This window comes from Parasteatoda tepidariorum, chromosome 6, assembly GCF_982258835.1.
Source record: "Parasteatoda tepidariorum strain Cologne lab strain chromosome 6, Ptep-v5.0, whole genome shotgun sequence".
Classification (NCBI taxonomy): Eukaryota; Metazoa; Arthropoda; class Arachnida; order Araneae; family Theridiidae; genus Parasteatoda; species Parasteatoda tepidariorum.
The window spans coordinates 53,745,120-53,768,402 of record NC_141760.1 but is presented as its reverse complement, the minus strand read 5'-3'; the positions used below and the strand labels follow the sequence as shown (position 1 = coordinate 53,768,402).

The following is a 23,283-nucleotide window of genomic DNA, read 5'->3' as shown; positions in this document are numbered from 1 at the left end:
AAGCCACCACTAGGGACAATTTGCTACAATACTTATGTTTAATATTCGTATAATTATAAAGCAATAAGCTCCATTTCATAAGAAATATACTTCTTGCATTACTGATCAATTTTATAAGAATCGCACGAACTTGTAGTCAATATACTAGATATTAACTCCTCTGTTGAATACAGAAAATTCCTCTTAAACTTAGAGATATTTATAAAATTTTCTCTGTGTATTTATTTTAGACTTTTAATAAATATACAGTCAAACCCCGCTATAGTGAACACGGTTTATAGTGAACTCCCGGATATAGTGAACGAAATGTTCGGTCCCGTGCCTTGCTATACGCGTATAATGTCATTTTTTGTGGATATAGTGAACCAAAAAAGTGAGGAAATTGGATATAATGAACTTTTTTCAGTATTCGGCTGATTTTTTTTTTTTTGGTAATAATTTTGAAATTTCTACTTCAAAATAAATACATATACCGATTTTTAAAACTATCTATAGAGGGGAATGTAGGGATAAGCATTTTTTCTTGTTTGCTTCTTTTACCTAACTTTCCCATCCCTAAACAAACCAAGCAGATGTTTCCAACCCAGGCAGATGATTGCACCTGTAAGGTGCCAGTGGGTTCAATATGCATTTTCTGTCATTGGGAATAAGTAATTCTTCATTATTGGTCAAAGGGTTGGACACTAATATGTGTTGATAAGGTCCTCATTTCAACTCCTTTTTGCTCTCAGTTCAGTTAAGAAAATCCTGCAAACAAGTATCTCAAATTTAACTATGGCGAGCAGTAAACGTAAAACGTTCTCCATTGATGATAAAATAGACATAATCATAAAAATTGAAAATGGATGCAATCAAGCTGATATTAGCAGGGAATATAAACTATCGAAATCTGCAGTTTGTAACATGTGGAAAAATAGGCAATTAATAATTTCTGCTTATGAAAAAAATTTAGATGGCAGAAAAAAGCAGATCACAAGGATGTTGAAGAAGAATTACTGAAATGGTTCACCAATCGAAGAAGTCACAATCTTCCAGTATCCGGAAAAATGTCGATGAATTTGCTAAGCGATTTTATGAGAATACTTTTATGTGCTCGAATGGAGGGTTATACAGGTTTAAAAAGCGGAATAACAGAAATTTAGAAAAAATTATCTGAGAGTCGGGAAGTGTTTCCATATCTGATGTTGACGATTGCTCATCAGCTAAAGATATAAATTATTTTTTTTTTTGTACGCAAGTCGAAGAGTAATGAAAAATAACACATTTTTTGCTACTACATAATATTTGTAATATTTTTCAGTCATTTATTTGAATAATGTGTAATAAAAGGGAGCAGTTTGGGAACCATTAGTTAAACTGTCTGCGTAACGGATATAGTGTACTCCCGGTAATAGTGAACTAAAATTTCGGTCCCTTGAAGGTTTACTATAGCGGGGTTTGACTGCATTATAAATTAAAAAAAAAAAAAAAACAAGTGCCCCCTCAAAAAGTATTTGTGTATTTTATTGCCACTGTACTGCCGTGCATTTAAAAAAAACAGCATAACTTAAGTACTTCACGATTGATTCCATGAAATGTGTTTTTTTTTGTTGGAAAATTTGTTTTTTAAAATATTTTTTGCACTATTTAGCTCATACAAATATGCCAAATATTTAAAAATATCAATACCGAATTTTTTGTCGCTTATGTTGATTTTTCAAATACACGGCAGCATACTAATATTTAAAAATCTATGAAAATAAAAAATAATAAAAAAATAAATTAGAGCAAAATAAAATTTAAAAGATAAAGAAGAAGATAATATTTTAAGTAAAATTACCTAGGATGGACAAAAAAGTTAAGAATTGATCTCTATAATCTCAATGTATGGTTTGTCTTTCAGAGGAAAAAAATTTTTGTATTCCGTTTTTACTAGACATAGCCTTTCTTTTTCTCAAAATTCTCTGTTTAATTTGTGACTTAAACCCTTTTTGATACAAAATTATAACCTAAGATATGTAGCCTTGTTGTTTTATATTTCAAGCTTCTAGTAGATCACTGTTAAATTCATACTATTACCAACTATCTGTTTAAATAAACAAGGTTTAAATCTTTCCTCCCCCCCCCACTACCGGATTACCTAGTAGATATATCAACTTTTAACCATAAATGCAAGACAGTAAATATAGCGATTGAATTATATGCTGCTTTTAAACATATTTTACAAAAAGAAAAAAAAATGGTTGACTATACCACAATACAGGAATGAGATTTTGATGTTAAGGATAGAACATGACTATTGCATGACTAAACTAACAAATTTTGCTCCAAATTGTGCAAAAAATACTTATCACAATTTCACTTATTATTACACAATTATACTTATCACACTTATCTTAATTTCAAGGCTACTTCTTTCTATACATTCTTTAGTAGTAACTTGTTTCAATGGGTATAACTCTACTCAATTTGTTGCACAATCTTTTACTTGCGTTAATTAAAGGCCTAAAAAAGTCAGTGGCTACACTATCAAACAAAACATTGAAATGGGACAGGTTTTTCGACTTGTGGCTTTAAGGCAATTTTTACAACCTGTAATAGGTTTTTGAAGGTCAATAATCTAGAAAAAGTTAATCAGTTTTGTAATGTGGAGCTGAGGGAGTATTGTGGTGTAATTTCACATTAACGCTATAATTTATAGTAATTTTTTTTCTTTATTTTTCTCTTTGTAATGTAAGTTAAAACATTGTTTTATCACTACTATTTCATCACTGAACCATTACTTCATCACTATCTATTTCCAGTATTGGATAACTTAGATAAGACATTAATAATAAAACAAAATTACTTATTTTTCTTTAATCTTCTCTGCAACCTTTTAAAAAAATTTCTGAAGTACACAGAGTATTTATTCTTTTATTTATCTAAGCATTTTATATTGAGAAAATATATGACTTAATTTCTGTAAGAAAGTAATCAACTTAAATTAAAATAGGTATTGCTTGCTAAAAACTGCCAGTATAAAGGATTACAATTTTAAAGAGAGAAAGAGATCACTACAAAAAGTTACGTCAATTTATTTTTATTTCACAAAGTTTATAATAACAAAATATATCAAAAAATAAAATTCTTTTTATAAAACATTTGTCTTGCAGTTAACAATCCAACTAGCAACAGTTTTAAAATATAAATATATATATCTTAAATAATTTGGGAAAGGAACATTATCTCTAAATCTCATTGGCTTGTATACTAACTGATGCAAAACAAAATTTACATACAAAGGAAAAACAAAACAGCACAATCAACATATGCATATATTATTATGTACATTAAATTAATTTATAGGACAAGAAGACTAGTTCTTCATTTAGTGTATAAACCAATAAAATTCTTTTGACCAAAGGAAGGAATGTCAAACTTCACTGCCACTAACTTGTGGAATACTGATGATACTAACAATAGACTCTGCTTCCCATTGTAGCTGTAACAAAAATTTTCTATGATTTAATTTTTACAGAATTTTATTTTCTTGTCATTGTAAAAATATGCATGAAAAGTAATCAAAACTGTTAACTAAATTTCTTGTTATTATTGTTGAATAAGATTAGTTAGAAACACTTGTAACCAGCACATGCAACATGCTGAAAGGTGATAGTTAAAATGCACAATAATAAGATTTCACTTTCCTGTATCATATTTAAAATTTTAGAACTTGCAAAAAGTTAGAGATTTGTTTTGTTTCTTACATTAAGACATTCTAGTTTATAAAGTGCAGTTTCTATTAATATTAATTAATTATGCACGATAGTTGATGATACATAATGAACAAGCTTTTGAATTAATAATAAAAAAATCCTTTAAAGATAAATTGGGAAATGTGTCATATTTCTTATAATCTAACACTCTATATCTCTTTTTAAAATTATTTAACTACCATAAAAAAATTTTATTTCTAAAATATTCATAAAAAAGTATCATTGTTTTTTGCTATTATAAAATATTTTAAAATGCCTAACTACGTCTATTTAAACCAAAAAATAATGAAGTTATAAATATAAGAAAAATGAATCAATGGAGTGATTAATCTAGTTTTTAAAGAAATATCTCTACATTAATTGTAGCATAAAAATATTACACACATTTACATAATATAATTTTTCGCAATTACGTCTTGTACTTACCTTTTGTAAAGAAAATGGTAAAAAACAAAAAATAGAAAAATATAAAGTAATACAACAAATCTTATTTTAATTTGAATAAAAAATGAAAAACAGTTACTTGTTCAAAAGTTACATCTAAGAAAAGCTCTTGTAGAAACCTCCGAGCAGTAAGCCTGAAGTTGTAATTGGAAATATAATAACAAATCTCTGAATAAAGACAAATATCTTGAAAAGCAGTTGGAAATTTTTGTTTCAAACTATAAACAAAGAAGTTACAATTAATTTAATTGAAAAATCAGATCCTTAAAAAAAAAATTAGAGTAACTTATAAATATGCATTCTGTTACAAGAAAAATAAAACCCAACAGAGAAACAGTTGAACCTTGAATATTCAAACCTATTGAAACCTAGCTAATTGATTTTTTGGATAAATGATATTTTCAGACCATGGAAGGTCATCGTTTTAATCATTCACAGCTATTGAACAACTATAAATATTGTGTTTATTCATTTATTTTACCTTAAATCATGCTCTCAGTGGTATAAGAGGAAGTTTTAAAATGAATAATTAGATTTTTTTCTGCTGCTTTAACAAGGCAAAAGGGCACTCACAATTCCTGTAATCCAAAGCACAAAATACCTCCAACTACCTTCATTATTATTGAAATAAATAATGTAGCAGTGGAATGTCGTATCTGGCAGAAAGGACTTTTTTTTGGTAGTGCAATATTACTAACTTTGCAGGCAATAGAGTTTCTTTTTATGATAGCATTTTTACCTCTTATATAATACTAGCTCATAACTTTTTTCAGAGAAAGACTACAAGAAAAATAACCGAGCTTTCAGATAATATGCTAAATTTTTTACCATCAATTAATAATAATTACTTATTTCTCTGTTGCAGTAATAAGCACAATATCAATTTATTTTAAAGACAAAGAACAGTAAATTATCTATGTAATTACGTCAATAAATTAATTAATTGCAAGCTTCTAATTTCGCGCTGCAAAATAATAATAATTTTATGATTTCTTACATAAATTTGTTTCTAAATGAACCCTTTGATACATTAATGTATATATTGTTATACTAATGAAAGGAGTTTCAAGAATTACAATATTTCAAAAATTGTAATGTTTTAAGAGTATTCTTTGGTAAAAAGAATTGAGAAGCAGGTTATGTGGTTCAATGCTCCTTATATTGCAAAAGCTTTCCCTTTCTTCGCCAACCTTTTCTAAAAGCGAAAATGCAGATTCCTCTTCTTCTATGGGTATGACAGAACTTTGTGGGCCATATCCTTCCTTAGAACCTTTCTCCATTCTGCTCTATTTTTTTGCGATTGTTCTCCAGTTAATAATTCTGAGGATTTTGAAATTTTCTTCCATACAGTCCTGCCTACTGATCTTAGGCTTACTTCCAACTTACTTACTTTCCATAACTCTTTAACGCATTTATTTATAATTTTTTTACAAATAGATTAGTATCTGAAAGCTGCTTGATTACTTTTTATTTAATGCAGGTGTAAACAGTATTTACTGGAGCAAAGAACAGCTTCTTAACATTCACAATGCAATAAAAGCTTTAAATATATAAGGTTAACAAGATAAAATATTTGACCTTTATTAAACCTAAATATATAACTTCGGTTAAGTATCAAATTGAAATTTAATTAATACTTACTTTAAGAGACCTTGTTCAGAAGCTTTTACTGCAACAGAACTACACAAGTTCGTTACATAACGCATTGCTTCCTTGCGTATTAAATATTGACTATTTACTGTTTCATCTTTGCATTTGAAAAAACCTGTTGAGAAATATAATAAAAATTATTACAAAAAAGAGAATAAAAATAGTGAATAAATATCAAGATTCAGCCCTTTAACTGAATTATTATTTTACAATAATAATATAAATAATGGTTTTTAATAAAAAGAAAAAATGTATCAAACTCAGAAAAAAAGGTAAATAGAATGCAGAAAAATTTAAGAAACATAATCAACTTAAAAAGGGCATTAAAACAGATTAAAATAATTATTTCTATCAAATTTTGTAAAATAATGTTTGAATGAATATGAGGAAGACTTACTTCTTATGGAATTCGACCTATCTAAAATAATAGGCTTTTTGCTAACACTTTCGCTAGTTGCTTTAATTTGGGAAGTTTGGTTATCTTCACTTTCTTCTACATTGATAAAAAAAAGAAACATTTTAAAACTGTATTTATGAATAAAAACATATAATTGACTTTAATAGAAAGATAAGTATTTCAAAAATAAATATTTCAAAATTGAATGCCTTATTTATAGAAAACTCATAATATTAAAAGAATTCAAATTGTACACATTTTTGAAAATTTTGAATATTTACAATATTTGAAAATTTAGAAATGCAAGTAAGAAATAAAATAACAAAAATATTATTTTTTACAACATAGAATTAAATAAAAATATATGTTTTCAAAGTTTTGAATACCTTCAAAAATAAATTATTTTTTAAATAATATTAAACAGGTTTATTGTAAACCCTGGGCCTGAAAACTATTTACAAAAGATAGTTTCAAAGATTATACTTGTTATTTATACTAAATTTATTTTTAAAAGAATTAACAAAATAATGATTGTTTGTTAATATAATAATTTTGATTGTTTTAATAAAATCCTGAAATTTACTATAAAAAAAGTTTTTTTTTAAACAAGAAAAATATAATTAGTTATCAGTGACCTCAATTTGAAATTATTTGAAAGATATTAATTATTCATAATCATAATTGAATATCCATAAATATTGATAAATATTTAACAATTTATAAATATTAATCAAATTAACAATTCATAAATATTAAACAAAATCTTAATATATTTATATTTGTATAATAATTGAATGCTTAAAACCAATCTAACAACTTTACCATCTATAGTTGTACTTTGTAAACTTTTTTTATCGTTGAATGCGTGATTCAACAGACAGTTTTCTTCAGAATGGAATTCAAAAACATCATTTGGACTCTGACTTTGAGAACCTGGTAAGATACAATAAAATCATTAACTAAAAATATAAATAATGAATACATATATTTCATGAACGTGGTAGGTTAACAATACATTTTCTTTTTGATGAAACCAGATTCATAGTAAAGAAGAAATCAGAACATATAACATCTAAAGCCTTTGAAAAATAATTATTTTTAGCTTGAATCTCAAAGTTTAAGGTTTTAGGAAGGGTTATTTCAGACTGTGAAAGGTCCTGTTTTTATAAAATCATGAAAGATATACTCATAATTTTATGAACTTAAAATAATGGGATCCTACTATGGTGAAAAATTTACTCATAATTTTTTTAATCTAAGATTACCTCGGAGTTCAGTTCTCAATCTGGGTCATGAGAAAATGCAGTCCAGTTTTTGAAGAAAAAAATTCAACATTTCTGTTTTTTAGATATTATAAATATAACAAATTCTTATTATAGATAAATCTTAATCACAATCGATACAAGAAGGATTTATTTTTTTAAAAATTCCATGAGAATAGATGTTCTATACCTGCCAACTTTCACTCTTTCCGAGAATGGATTTTCCAAGTGGTAGTATAACAGGGTTCCCACTCTTTTAACAAAGCAAAAATTAAGCACTTTTAAGGACTTTGTTTGAAAAAATTAAGGACTTTTTTTAAAAAAATTAAGGACCTTAAAAATAGTATGATTGTTTATCATCGAATAAATATATACCACCAGTGACAGTGCTAATTATTTAACTTTCTTAAAAAAAATCAACAATAAAAAATAAAAAAATAACAATTTTATTATAATGTAAGTACTGATAAAATTATTTCAATAATTGTTTCAGGGCTCGTCAAAGTAGGAACCAGACAATTTTTAAAAAATTTTCAGATTGTTAAGGATTAACGACATCTATGAAAATTATTTGTATTCCCTTTTTAATTAATTTATTGAAATTGAATTATAAAATTAGGTGCAGAAATATATTAAAAAAAGAGTGAATAAAGAAATTTTGGAAAAATATTGAAAAAATTATTACAAGTTTTTATATTTCGCTACTAGACATGCATCACATATTCAGATGTGGGCCAATCTTGGTAAATATTCAGTTATGCCAAAAAAATTCTTTTTCTCTATTAACAAAATGTTTCATTTATAATGGTATATATTTAAAAAATATTAATACTAAGAAGTTGAATTAGAGTTATGAATGAGAATAGTTTTCTTAACTAGGTCACGTCAAATTAAGTCCTATTTTACGTAAAAACGGGTCATACTAATATCTAAGCACCTTGAATCATTCCATTTTTTTTCATTAGGCTTAACTTAATATATATACTTTTTAAATTCATTGCAATAAATATTTTCATAAAATTTTTATAGAATAAAAATACAATTATGTTTAAGATTTATAATTTTCAAACTATAATGTTCTAAATATGCTTAATAGTTCTCGGTGAAACATATTAATAATAGGGTCCAAAATGATTTTTCAAATGTATCAATGCATTCCTATGGCTAGAAAATTGGTAAGGTTACTTAATTAGCAAATATTTATAAATTATTTATTTTTTCATAATTTATAAACATTTACTTGTAATATTTCTTCATCATCCAGTATAATTCTTAATATTATTCTCTAATATTATTATAATTTGATATTTTATTTTTATGGTGAATTAATAGTTTTGAAAAACTCAATTGAAAAATTTTATGAAAAACATATTGAAAGTAATGTGTAACTTAACCATTTTGAAATTATTCCTCAACAGCAAATGTGTTATATTTACTTTTAAGATGAGCTTTACAATTATTTCAAGCCAAAACTGATATTAGGAATTAACTTTAATATTAATAAACAATCTGACAAAAAACATTTACTAATTTTAAAGCAACCAAAAGTTGAATGGAAACTTTAAAAAATACATAAAAAAGAAACAGTATATTAAGTTTGTGATCTTTTAATTGAGTAGATTAAAATTTTTATGTAACAATCCTGCTTATCCTTAAGAAACAAAAACAATAACAATCTAACTGTGTAACAATCTAAAACTTCAAAAAAAAATTTACATTGCAGCAAAACAAGTTATAAATAGTTACCTAATATTTAACTTTCTTGTTAGGAGCAAATCATACATTATTTAGAACTCAGAAATAAAAATTAAAATTATTTCTGAAAAAAACTTGGTGTTTCTTCAAAAACTCAATAAATCTCAGGTTTTTGACATAAAACCTAAATGAGATAGGATTTTTCAAACCCTGTTTATTACATATCTGTCTAATTTTTAGTACAATCATGAATTTTGAAAAATGCTGCTGCTTTTTATAAATTTACAGTTACTTACTACACACTGAAATATTATACAAATTTATTTAATTCTTTCAAGATTTTTGGAAATAATTTTCGTTATGGATTCTAGATCAAAAATTTTTTCTCATACTTCTTTTCTTAGGGTTTTATTTTATTCCTATTAGCAGATGCATTACCAGTAGAACTGAATTTCTTGAATTCTGTCAATTGTGAAGGTCAGTGTGGGTCTACTACTTAAGTACCTTAGAACTACCCCCCGAAAAAGCACTCTTTTCATAGAGTATCATTTGAGGCAAAAGGCAGAATATATTAATGAAAGAACCAATATATGTATTAATAAAAAGACTTTTCTTCTCCTTGCCAGTAGCCATCTCACACACATCACTTCTTATCTCTCTAAAATGCTTTACTCTCCGTGCATGATCTAATTTTAGGTGATAAAAGAATGACTTTTTGTTTTAAAACATTGAACTGAAAAATTGTCCCTATCAACTATAGTGATGCTGAGAAATTAAGCACTTTTAAGAACCTTGTACCAAAACTAAGTACTTTTAAGGGCCCTTATTTTCCAAAATAAAAGTTAAGCAGTTTTTAAGGACTTTTAAGGACCGTGGGAACCCTGTATAACAATGAACGAAAAACATTCTGACTCAAAAATATATTTATATTTTGACCACATTGAGAATCGCTTTTGAATGTATTAATACGCTTTTATATATTTATTGTAATTATTTATATGTAGTGGTTGTCAAACATTTTTATAATTATCCTTATAATTAAAAAAGTTAATTGGAATAACATGAGTCGTGCTACCACTTTAAATATGAAAATAAAATCTTCCGGAAAATCCGGAAGAGTTGGCAGCTATGATGTTCTCATGCTATACTTTATTATCTAATAAATGTTCAAAATAGAATGCAAGAAAAATCTAAATTAAATGAAGGTTTAAAATTAATTTTCAATTGAAATTTTTATCACTTAATCTAAAATGAATTAAATCTTTCCTTTTACCTAAATTAAAAAAAAAAAGTTAATAGAAATTTTTCAAAAAATTGAGAATAAAAGTTGCTAATAACAGAGAGGTAATAAGACTTATATATATATTTTTTAAAGAATATATTCAATAATTAGAACAAAAAACAATAAACACAAATATCCTCATGTACTTAGCCATAAAAAAAAGGGGGGGAAATACCTACCCTCAGGTGTCTGAAATTCAGAATCTTCAGAAGTTGAACATTTTGGCACCTAAATAACAGAAAAGTGCAAATTTCAATAAATAAGAAGAAAGCCACTAAACATTACAAAAGAGCAATCAAAATTAATCTAAATAAAAAGTAAAGAGATACTCTTCTCTCCACCAGTTGTCAGTGAATAAAAATACTCTATTTCATTACCATTATAAAATTAATTTCCCATTGCAAAATCTTTAATGTTTTAGGAATAAATTAATTAGTTTCTAAATGATTATATTATTAAAATATGGATACCGTTATAATTTTATACTTTTGTTGATAAAATCAAGAGTTTTAAATACTATATATATATATATATATATATATATATATATATATATATGACGCCCGGTGGCTGAGTGGTAGCGCTTCGCGCTGCCGTGCCACAGGTCCTTGGTTCGATCCTTGGGCCGGGCAAGGCCGACTCAGCCTTTCATCCCTTCAGTGGGTCGATAAAATGAGTACCAAGCATGCTTGGGAACTAACACTGGGGGTTCCGCGTTCGGCTGACCACCTGACCGGAACATATGCTCCTGCACCCCAGAGCCCAAGGTCAAGAAAACTGAGATGGGCACAGTCGGCCTTGGCCCTCTTAATGGGCTGTCGCGCCACTGAGTTAGTTAGTTAGTATATATATATATATATATATATAATAAGCGAGACAACAGCCTCTATGTTATCCCGCCAGATGTCGCTCGTCTGAAAGAAAGGCAAAGAACTTTCTCGATGTAAATGAAGAGTTAGTCAGTTGGAATTGTCTGTTGAAGAAGTTTCTAAGTGAAACTGATAATCTTAGTGATTAAAGTCTATATGACTATGTTATTAATTAGGTAAAGTTGTTTCTATGTGAAACTGAGAATCTGTATGGTTCAATATTAATTGTTTAAGAGTCTGTGTGACTCATGTTATTATTAAAGAAAGAGCATAATCATTAATTGTCTTGATTGACTTTTTTAATGGTAACCAAGGCCTTTACATATGGTGTCAGAAGAAAAAATCATGTGAGTACAGTATTTTCTTTTTTTCTGTATCCTAAAAAGAAAAAAAAATGACTTTTCTGTCGAGAGCTAGAAAGGAGGACTTGAGTAAATTAGCTGAGGAATTAACTGTTGATGTGCCCCCTACAGCAAAAATTATAGAAATAATTAAATTTATAACTTCATGTAAAGAATATAACGAGAAGGTAACGAAAAACCTCTAAGAAACAATTGTTTCAGAAAGACTAGAAAAAGCCGCTAATAAAAAAGAAAGATTAGCGCAAGAAATTCAACTTGAGAAATTAAAATCGGATAATTTAAATAAACAAAATGGAACTCATGTAACTACCACAGCCACATTTAATTCTAGTGATCTATCTAAATTAATCAAAAGTTTTGATGCTAATGAAACAGATATAAGCACATATTTGTTATTGTTTAAACGACAAGCTACGCGAATAAACATAGATAAAAAAGAATTCGTTACTTATTTAATGGGACTTTTAACGCTTAGTATCGTCCAAATTATAGTTCAAGAGCCAGAAGAATCCACTTTGAACTATGATTACGTAAAAACTTTGTTATTGAAACGTTATAAACTTTCCCCGGAGCAATTTAGACAAAAATTTATTTATCACAAAAAAGAACAGAATGTTTCTTGGCGAGATTTTGCTTATGAACTACAACATTATTTCGAAGAATGGATAACCGGCATCAAAATTACAGATTTTAAAAGTCTTAAAGAACTAATGATAATGGATCAATTGAAACGAAAATTGCCGTCGGAAATTCGCGATCATTTTATAGATGATTTACATAAGATCATTGAACTGAAACCTTTCATAGAGCAGAATAAATCAACCCACAACAGAAAGTGTAAACAACCCCACAAGTACAGAAAAGATGACTTAGAGGCGATTCAAAGAACACTATTTGGAACTGGTTTAAAATTGCGTCCTAAGTTTCATGGTCCTTACAAGATTGTTAAAGTGAAATCCCATGACCGATAGGAAGTAGAAAAAGTTGGACAACATGAAGGTCCAACTTAACAACCACTGCTGTAGACTATATGAAGCCATGGACAATTTAGTGCATATTTACTGATGGAACGGTGCAGCTTTGATTTTTTTCCTTCAAAAATTTGCTATGTATTTGTTATGTTTGTTTTGTATATGTTTGTTTTATGTTTGTTTTTATACTGCTTTGTTTTTTTTTCTCTTTTCAGATATTTTTTAGTCATTCTGTTTCGAGGACGAAACTCGTCAAAATAGCCGAGAATGTAATAAGCGAGACAACAGCCTCTATGTTATCCCGCCAGATGTCGCTCGTCTGAACGAAAGGCATAGAACTTTCTCGATGTAAATGAAGAGTTAGTCAGTTGGAATTGTCTGTTGAAGTAGTTTCTAAGTGAAACTGATAATCTTAGTGATTAAAGTCTATGTGAATATGTTATTAATTACGTAAAGTTGTTTATATGTGAAACTGAAAACCTGTGTGGTTCAATATTAATTGTTTTAGAGTCTGTGTGACTCATGTTATTATTAAAGAATGAGCATAATCATTAATTGTCTTGATTGACTTTTTTAATGGTAACCAAGGCATTTACATATATATACATACATACATACATATATATGTATAAGAGAGAGAGAGATTAGAATTTTTTTTTGAAATAAGCTTTTTTTTTTTTTTCAGATTTCCTTTACTAGACTTTTTTCTTAAACTTTTGTGGTTTTTTGCTTAAGAAACCTAGACAAATTACAAGCATTTAAAAGAAAATTCAGACAACTGATGTTTAGTAAAATCAGTATGGTTATACTTACATCAAAAAGAGATGAAAGATTAGATGGAAGAGAAATCCCAATGTAATGAATATCAGGATCTGTTTTTTCTTCTTGACTTGAAAACCGATGCCTGACAGAATTCTCCTCCATTTCAGAAAAAAACAAATCATTAGGGGCACTATAATAAAAACAAGCTTCAGGTTTAAATTTGTGTCTAAAGTAGCATTTAAAATGTTTTAATTAATCTAAGTATAGTATTAAACTGATGTACATTGAATATTGCAAATTATTTTCAAATTCAAGCTTTTATAGATTTTTAAGTTTTAAAATGAGACAATATAAATCAAATATATTAATTAAAACAAAGAAAGAATTTCATCTCTTCATTGAAAACAGATTTAATAAATTTTTGTTTCTCATTCTTCAACCAAAAGTAAAAATCATCTGTTGCAATGGAATACACAGTATTGGCTCCCCTTTATGTACTAACTATCACTTACAAATGAACAGTATTGATTTGTTATAAAACAAGGACAACCTTTTTGTATCAAACTTATTATAATAGAGGACACTGAAAAAGCATAACACATCTAAATGGAAGATATAAGAGGTCACAGTAAAATAACAAAAACAATAATATAGGTTTAAAAAGACTCGGAGAAAGATATTTAAAAAATTGTGTCAAAATACTATTTTCAAAATAATTAAAAATATTTTTGCACATGCGCTTTAGAAATTATAATTAACAATTCAATTAACTACAAAAAAAAATTTTGACAAAAAAATAACACTTTTAAAAGTTACAAATATAAAAAAAATCATTCTTTATTTATGTATTTAAAACTTAATATAATGTGAGCAAGAAAGAAAAAAAAATACAGAGAGCTTTAACATTCTATAAATATTCGTTTATTAATTTTATTCGATATCATCAAAATTCTAGTACTTTGTGGTATTCTGTAAAATATAAAAATTTTAAGATAATGAATTTTTTGCGGGAGGAAGACGTAAAACAGGGCAACATATATGAATGCGTAACATAACAACATGCTGAAGCATAGAGACTAATTTTATGAAAGAATTATAACATATAAGTAAAAAAAAAAAAGAAGATCTGGAAATAAATTCACATTCGATTCATGGTTGCAGGTAGTAGAGTGAGAATGACTTTTTTATCTGTATTAAACACAAATGCAAAAGACCTTTAATGAGATGAATGTTTATAAATTCCTCCAATCAAATACTATCTAATTGTACTGACTTATGAAGAAATTTAAAAATATAGCAGATTTTTAACTATATTTGACTAGTATTTGAAGTGGACGTTTATAGCAGCTGAAAATTCTGAGTAATTGTTTTCACTAAAACAGATTATACACATTTGTTAAATAAGTAAGAGAAATTATAATTACACATTGAATATTCTAGCACCTTCAGCATCCAAACTCTTAGTCTTCATATGACGTATAGAATAATCTATGCTACTCAAAGATGGATCATGAAAGCTCAGAGAACTCACACGTCTTCGCTGAATATCTTTTAGAGTAGCATAACCTAGAGCGTCCCGTGCACTAGTCAGTAAAAATGGAGGTTTTTCTGGTGATTCTGGGCTATGAAGGTGTATACTTTGTCCACGAGACAACTGTTTCAGTAATGAAGGACGGTCAACACCAATATCCGATGATTTTGACGAAATATTATAGGATGAATCACTAGCATTTGCATGTATTTCACTAGAGTGATCAGAGGACTGTGTATTTGCATTAGATATGCTAACGGTAGGGTAACTAGATTTAAAGCTGGGGGAACTTTCTTCGTTTTCATCCATTTCGTCATGTTTTTCCTGATTGTTCTGGTACTTAAAATCAAATACTTTCATTTCTACTTCAGAAGTGCTAATACTCCTCCGCTTCCTGTGAGGATTAAAACCAGGCGGTGAAGTTGAATAGCAAGTGTCCAATGTGTCCCAGCTGGAAGACTCAGCAATTTGAAACATGATGCGATCCTTCGGATCTGATTGACAATCTGAGGATGAACGTGGACGGCCGTCATCAGACGAAGAATCGTGGTCATTAAAATCTTTGTGATGGGGCAATATTCCTGCAAATTGCTTTCTGTCTAAAGAGTTCTGAAGAGCATCTAAACTAGAGTATGAAGAATTTCGACTATCACTAAAGCTGTAAGGAGAGTGTCTTACAACAAAGGACAGATTTGTAGGTAAAGCACCAGTGGGGAAGTCATAACTCATACTACTAAAAGACCAGGTGGACTTTCTAACTTTTGAAGTATCAAAGAAGAGTTCTTCTTTAATTAAAGGCCATTTTTCATCGTGATTTCGTCTGACAGCTTCCCATCCTAATTCACCAAGAGCAGCTGCGCCCTCTGGAGTGGAACTTATTAAACCAAGAACAAAGTGACAAGTTCTAAAGGAAGAGAATTGTTTTAATTAAAAATATATTGATAGAAACATTTTTATAATAATGGTCTTTACAACTTTAATTTCATATCATTAAAGACTGAGGTAGGCTAGGTTAGACTCCATAGGGTTAAGCCTATTGCTTTTTTAATTGCAAATTTAAATATTGGCAGTAAATCAAAATTTAAAAATTGCTATTTGATATTTTGTTGACAATTTCAACAAAAATATCAAAACAAAATGTCCTAAATATAAATAAATAAAAAGTTTGCAGCATATATAGATGTTAAAAACATATCCATAAATATTAAAGTTTTAATTAAAAAGTTAAACAAAAACAATTAAATAAAATATATTAATTTTCGTTCAATTTATAAGGGAAATAGCTTACCCCCTGATTGAAAATACAGGAGCACTTGCTGCAAGATTAACTATAACTTGAATGAGGTTTTCTCTAATAATGATATCAACACCCAATGGATAACTACCAATATGACCCTGTAAAATAATAAATGTGAGGTAATTATTTAACGGTATGCGTATTTTTAAACGACTTTAAAAGGAAAATAATTATAAGATCAATAATTATAAGATCAAGAAACAAGACATTTTATTGCATTTAGGGGTAGGCCAAGAAACATGACTAAAACTACAGAAAAAAATCATAATAAATTAAATTCTTATTCATTTAGTTTCTTAATTTGACGATCCTTCTAATGAAAATATACAGATGGACTTGTTTATAACATGAACATAGGAAATGAAATAATTTTCATGCTAAATCTGAGTTGGTATTTTTACATACAGCTTTTGAATAACTTGAAATAAATTTTATTTTTTCTTATAATACTTTAAAGAAAAATCACCAGTTAAATGAGAGAAGTTGGAATTATACAATATTCACAGAAATTGTTGAACGAAAATTTCCTTCCCAGTTAATTACTGTGCTAAAACACCCAGCAACTTGCAATAAAAGCAATCAGGTTTACAGTTGACATTGAATTAAGATAGAAAATATATTATGAATTAAGATTAGTGCATATCTTTAAGATTCTGAGAGATTGTCTCAATTTTTTTCAAACTTTAAGGTGGCAAATTTCCTACCAATTGTTTTTATTTAAGAAAATCGTAATAGGAAAAATACAGTAAAACAATAACATTTCAGTAATATAATTAACTTATCCAACGAATCAATGCTTGTAAGGTTAAATCAACATGCATACAAAATGTTATAAATTTAATTAAAAAAATCAACATAAAATTGTCATAGACTTGATTAGCCCTACTGGTCTTTGGGGATGAGCAACAACAGGAATTTAATAAAACTATTCAATTATAAAATTTATCCACACCACTTTCAATTATTAGATGTCTTTGTATTTTGTCAAATACAAATAAAATTTTCTTATAAAATTTAAAAATAAGAGGCTTTTTCTCTTTCTAGTTTCCACTCAACGCATATAATAATTAAAAAAATTTAAGAATTTTTAAATGATTGGAAAAATTGTTAGAACAAATGAAACTTTTAAAATTTATTTAAATTATACAAACAATAATTAAGATTATAAACTACATAACTAAAATTATAAAATATAGATTGAGACATAACTATGGATTGCATAAAAAATGGTTGCATACACTTTTACAGTCACATTTTGCATTGCACCTAAAGAGTGAAAGCATACCTGCCAACATTGGTGAAATAAAAAATTACTGAGATTTTACTAGCGACATTTTTCGGGCTACGAGTAAAGTTTTGATACATCATGCATAATCATGTTAGCAAAAAAGTGAAATTCAAAATAATATAAGCATGTACACGTAGCGAAGTAAAAAATATGTATATAAATCTTAATTTAAAGAAGATTTTTTTTTAAAACCATTATTTATAATTAAACTATAAACACTCAACATACTGCAATACTGGCAATAGCATCATCTGTTGAGGAATAAGAGAAGTATTTTTGCAACAGCGAATATTTTATTGGCAATTTTTTTTCCTTAATCTCTTCAACAAATACTGAGAAATTTGAAAATATACATGTGAACAGGAGATAGTCATAAAATACATGAGTCTTTGTTAAAAAACAGGAGACTTGGCAGATATGTGAAAGGCTGGAATTTAACAGTATTGCATAAACAAAAAACAAAGTAATAGTAAACCATATTTACCACAGCCCATAATGAAGCTTTTAAGTTTAAAATATCCAACTCAGAATCAAATGAAGGATTATGTAATGAGGTGAATAAATCATGAAGTGAGACTTCTGCTTCTAAAACTTCAATACCTTCAAGATGTTGAACTAGTTGACCATAAATATGAGGTGGTAAGTAAACTTTGCGTATCGTATGACTGAAACACAAAATCAAATATTATTTTGACATAAATATTTTAAAATATTATACAAATAATTTTATGACTGAAAAAAGATTGATGATAAATCCATGTGTATTTAAAATGAAGTCTCACAAATTAAACATGCCAAAAAGGAGTTAATTAAATGTACAATTTGAGATTCATGTGTTGTAATAAATAATAATGTATTAAAAGTAGCTAGATTTTAAAAAATATGCAAAAATCAGAACTGATAACTGCCGAAAAATGTGAGAATTATCGCGTCAAACAACGACTAGGGAGTGCAATTTGAATTTCTAGTATCATAATATAATCAGAATTGTAAAAAATCACATGATAAGTAACAGCAATAACTGAAAAAAAAAGATGAAAACATTGCACGGATTAAGTGCAAATTGAACGTAACAAAAAATATGAGAAAATCAATAGCATTAACTGAAAAAAAAAAAAAAAAAAGAACGGATCAGTCAAAACACTGATTTACAATTACATTGAATGCTTTTAAAAGTGATTATTAAATGAGCGATTTGAAATTTATGTCCTAATATGATATTAAACATTAATATGGTCTAATTGCAGCCAAATAAAAAAAGGCAAAAAGATATCACATTAATTAAATAATTCCTCAATCAGAAATTGAAATTTGCAACAAAATTGCTGCTCATTAAAACAAAAGATTTTTAAAAAAAGAAAGAGAAAAAACAAAAAATTTTCTAGCAAATGATCTACATGTTTGACATTTCAGAATTATTTTTTAGATTATCAATTTTATACTTCTGTGTTTGCTTTAGCAGTTCCCTCATTTTAGCCGAAGTTATTATGAAATTTACTTCTCAGTTTTGCGTTCTCGAAGTTGCATTTTCCTCTAACAAATCTGCGTAAAATAAGTCCTTAGAGCAGGAGAATGAGAAATTAAGAAAAACAGAAGGTGATGGGCAAGGCCGGAATAAATATCTCATTATTAAGATTTTGCATAAATAACAAAATTTATATTTTTGATTAGCGGAACTCAGAAAATGGTGTATAAATGATTGAATATAAATATAATCGGCTGGAATAGAAATAATTGATTCGAGGAAGTCCGTGAATCAACGGTCTTGAGATTCACAGATAACTGCGAATTAGCATGCACTCTGTTAATACAAATAATAATAATGATCAGAAATGACCTTTGTTTTTTCATAAAGCAGCTAGAGAAATGATAACAGTACGAAACAACAAAATAAATAATATGTTTGCAGGATAATGTAATGAACTTGTTCAAGTGAAAATAGAATAAATATGATCTTACAATAATTAAAAAATGTGGCTGCACGATAACATTCCCATTCTAACAGAATGAAAAGAAAATTATAGATAAATATTCATTAACCAAGCTTGTAACATTTTCTACATTAACTAATAATATTTTTGTATGATAAATCCTTTAGGATTGTGCATGTTGCCTTTCCTGGTCATTAGCTCAAATATTGTAATGATAACAAAACCTCAAGAAAATTATAGACATTTGTGAGAATGAACTAATAGAAAGAATATGTATTCAAATTACTTTATCATAATAATTTGTTGTACTACATTAGTATTAAAAGGAAGTTAGTGTTGTGTTATTAAAAACCTCAGCACTTGAAATAAAAATCAAGTTTTGTTCTTCTTTTCTTACTAGCACAACAGACACAGGTGGGTCCTGGCCTTTTGCAGAGTTTTATCCCAAGAAATCCTATTTTCAGATAAGGATTTAAATTAATTACTTTTATGGTTTTAAAGTCATTTTCTAAAAAGTCAGATCACCTAAGTTTTGATCTTCCTCTTTTTCTAGTGAAAATTGGCTAAGCCAAAAAGATCTTTTTATGATTTGAATAACATGTCAAATGTCCTGCCCATTTTATTTTTTGAATAGCAATATACTTTATTATATCAGAATATTTGAATAATCTATAAAGTTCTATGTTTGTCCTTTTTCTCCATTGAGTTTAATCACATTACATTCAAATGCTCAAGATCTTTCTCTCAAATATTGCGAAGGTTTTCTCCTTGTTTTCAGTCGTTGTCCATGTCTGAGGACAGGCCTAATTAAACTTAAGGAAATTAGTATTTTGGTTTTTCTGTTGATAAAAAAGTATATTTTTAGACAAAAATAAAATAAAAATGATAATCATGTTTTTTATGAACATGCATCTGATACTACACTTAAGAATTACATTTCAAATTTGTTTTCAAGAAAAGTAAAATTTTTAATATGACACATTAGTGTTAATGAAAACTTAATTTGAATATTTTCAAAAGTAAGTATTTTAGTACCTGAGTAATGCTTCTAAAAACAATATAATCTTAAAATAAGAGGATATTGAAAATTTAGCTATTTACCTCATGTCTGTGCTACGCCTTCCATAATTACCATCATCACTTCGCCGGTGATGTGTAAAAGCTTCATTTAATAGATCTTCAACCACTTTGACATATTTGAAATTGTAAACCTAGATGAAAAAATTTTTAATTTGAAAACTAAGATAAACTTTAATATAGTTGAACCTTGATCACCTTCCCACACTTTTCATTTTCATGCAAGTATCCTATTGTTTTAACAATTCCATTACAAATGCTAGGTTTATAATGTTAATAATACCCATTTGAGTTGTTTTTGAAACTAGCAGATTTTCACCTCTATCGTTCAAAAATTCTACGGACATTTCTTCTTTCAAATCCCCATTTCCAGCCTAGCTAGACAAGGTCCATAAGTTTGCTCACCTTTAAAAAGTCTAAAACAAGTAAAGATCTTCCTATAAGGTTTTGTTTTAAAAGACCGAGGCAGTCCAGTAGATGTTCAGGGGATGCCTGGGCTGAAGAGCACTGGGTACAGAGGGCAAAACACTTTTTCCCTCCAGAGTACCTCAGTGATTTCAGGTGTCCACAGAGGAGACGTGTGATGGCGATTTGAGACTGACGGTCTAAACATTTCTATGGACATTTAAAAATTCGTTAATTTATTTTGAGGCAAAAAATATTAACTCCTGATGCTAATGATTAAGAAGAAAAGGAGGATTTGTTACAGTTTAGAGGAAACTCCACAAACATGTGATTTGATGTTTATGCACAAGTTGACTATTCAGATTTTTAAAATTTAAAAAATTGGTACTTGAGTTTTGAAGTTGTATGATGAAGAATTTGAGTTTGAGCATAGATTTTATAAACAGGTTTTAAAAATAATCTTTTATGAACTGAGAGTCAATTACAAATTATTGCTAACTTCATCATGTACTTTAATTTGTACTGATTTAACACACACAATCTGTATTAATCGGGTTTGTTTAATTTTTATCGATGAAACAGAGTCTGGTCAAGTAACCTGACTCATGCACTAAGTGGCAGAAATTATCTTATTTCCTTTCATTATAAATTAACATATTATTTTTCACAAATTTAAAAAAAAAATGACATTTGCAAGCAGAATATTAATTGTTAAAGATACAAATTTTAAAAAATTTTCTGATTAAAAAGATATAAGAATTTCACACAATTTTATATTAATAGCAGATATTTGCTGAAAGAAGTTTTCTATCATTAAAAAAGCATCGACAAAATATACTTAAATTTCTTTTTTTTTTTTTAAATATCCCATAAAAAAAATTAGCAATAAAACTTTATCTTTGTGACCCAATGTAAATAGAAATGAGAGTTTCTTCCACACACACAAAACTTAAAAAAAAATAAAAATAAAAATACATATAAAGAAAATAAATATATGTATAAAATAAATAAATATACATATAAAATAAATAAATAAATATAGATTGCAATGTTTAAAAATTAGATGAGGTACTTACATATTGCCACCTACGTAATTCTTCGCTAAGAAAATTGGATTCTTTTAGGAAATTAAAACCACTTTGAACAGACAAATAACGAATTAATAAAAGAAGGCCTTTATCACCCAGTTGTAGCAGAGGAGGCCTCAGGGATATGAGTGCTTCAAGATTTTCCTAATTATAACATAACATTAAATGTTAACAATTAAATCAATTCAAATACACATATTAGGAAACTTAAATACCACAGTAAGATATTATTACTTTTTTCTTATTCTTTCTTTATTTTTTTTAACAATACGTTCAAGACAGATAAAATCAAATTATATAAACAAAATATCTAAAAATATTTTGATGCAGAGAGAGAGAAGAAAAAACAATAATAAATTTAATGCTTAATTTTAAAACTGTGATCATTTTATTGAATTCTTAGAGACCCTGACTGGAACGTTGATTGATAAAACTATATAATTAATTAGAAATGAACCTTTTGCATATTTTTAGTATCGCATTTTAGGTATTTTTCGTAATATCCTTTTAGATATTTTTTTAAAGCACACAATAAAACCTGTTTTTGTAAATTAATTTAAGTAACCCCATTTTCTCATACAACAGTTGCTCAAACTTTTGAAATTTTGTTTTTGAGGCAGATAAAGAAACTACCTAAATAACCAGTACCCACTCTAGGCACAAGTGTTATCCTAAAAACTAAGTTAATTTTATTGTGATTTTCATCCTTGTTAGGACAATACTTAGAATATAATTACACAGTAAAGTTCATTAAGAGTGTCATTTTTTACTCTTTTTGAGCAATCATTGTTTCAGATGTTTGATCTTCAAACTGCAAACTTAGATTTCCCCAGAACTTGACCTGTTATTAAATGAAAATAGCAAACTTAATATAACTTGTTAACAATTTTTATTTTTGAAATGTTTCTTATATTATAATGCAAGGGTATTTCCAAATATATGTGGTAAATAAATTTCATGTCTACACAAATATTAACAAATATGAAGGGGAACAATTTTAAATTATTAAAATTTCCTAATATTCAGATAAAAAAGAAAAATACAAAGATTGTAGCTATTTTTATTTTTTTCTTCATATTATGCATGACTCAAATTGTAAATTTTGCTGAATACCTTATTTAGTGATGTTGCCAACATTTGACAAACCGATTATCAACTATTTGGCATTTGTTTCTTAAATTACCGATCAATGGTAATAAAATAAGCTCTGTGAGTTTAAAGTTATGTTGAATGCT

The 23,283-nt window shown here is 27.5% G+C and overlaps 1 protein-coding gene across 1 annotated transcript in view; it reads right to left on the bottom strand.

Moving 5' to 3' along the window:
* Positions 1–3,045: 3,045 nt before the first annotated feature.
* Positions 3,046–23,283, bottom strand: part of rictor (rapamycin-insensitive companion of Tor) — a 55,169-nt gene continuing 34,931 nt past the window's right edge. The window contains exons 21-32 of the mRNA XM_087165865.1: positions 22,037–22,192; positions 20,580–20,689; positions 18,032–18,212; positions 16,251–16,357; positions 14,856–15,866; positions 13,483–13,621; positions 10,647–10,695; positions 7,051–7,161; positions 6,229–6,324; positions 5,823–5,946; positions 4,261–4,399; positions 3,046–3,463 (exon numbers count right to left, since the gene is read on the bottom strand). Coding sequence (XP_087021991.1) covers positions 3,395–3,463; positions 4,261–4,399; positions 5,823–5,946; positions 6,229–6,324; positions 7,051–7,161; positions 10,647–10,695; positions 13,483–13,621; positions 14,856–15,866; positions 16,251–16,357; positions 18,032–18,212; positions 20,580–20,689; positions 22,037–22,192 — 2,292 coding nt within the window. The 3' untranslated portion in view covers positions 3,046–3,394. The remainder of the gene's footprint in view (positions 3,464–4,260; positions 4,400–5,822; positions 5,947–6,228; positions 6,325–7,050; positions 7,162–10,646; positions 10,696–13,482; positions 13,622–14,855; positions 15,867–16,250; positions 16,358–18,031; positions 18,213–20,579; positions 20,690–22,036; positions 22,193–23,283) is intronic.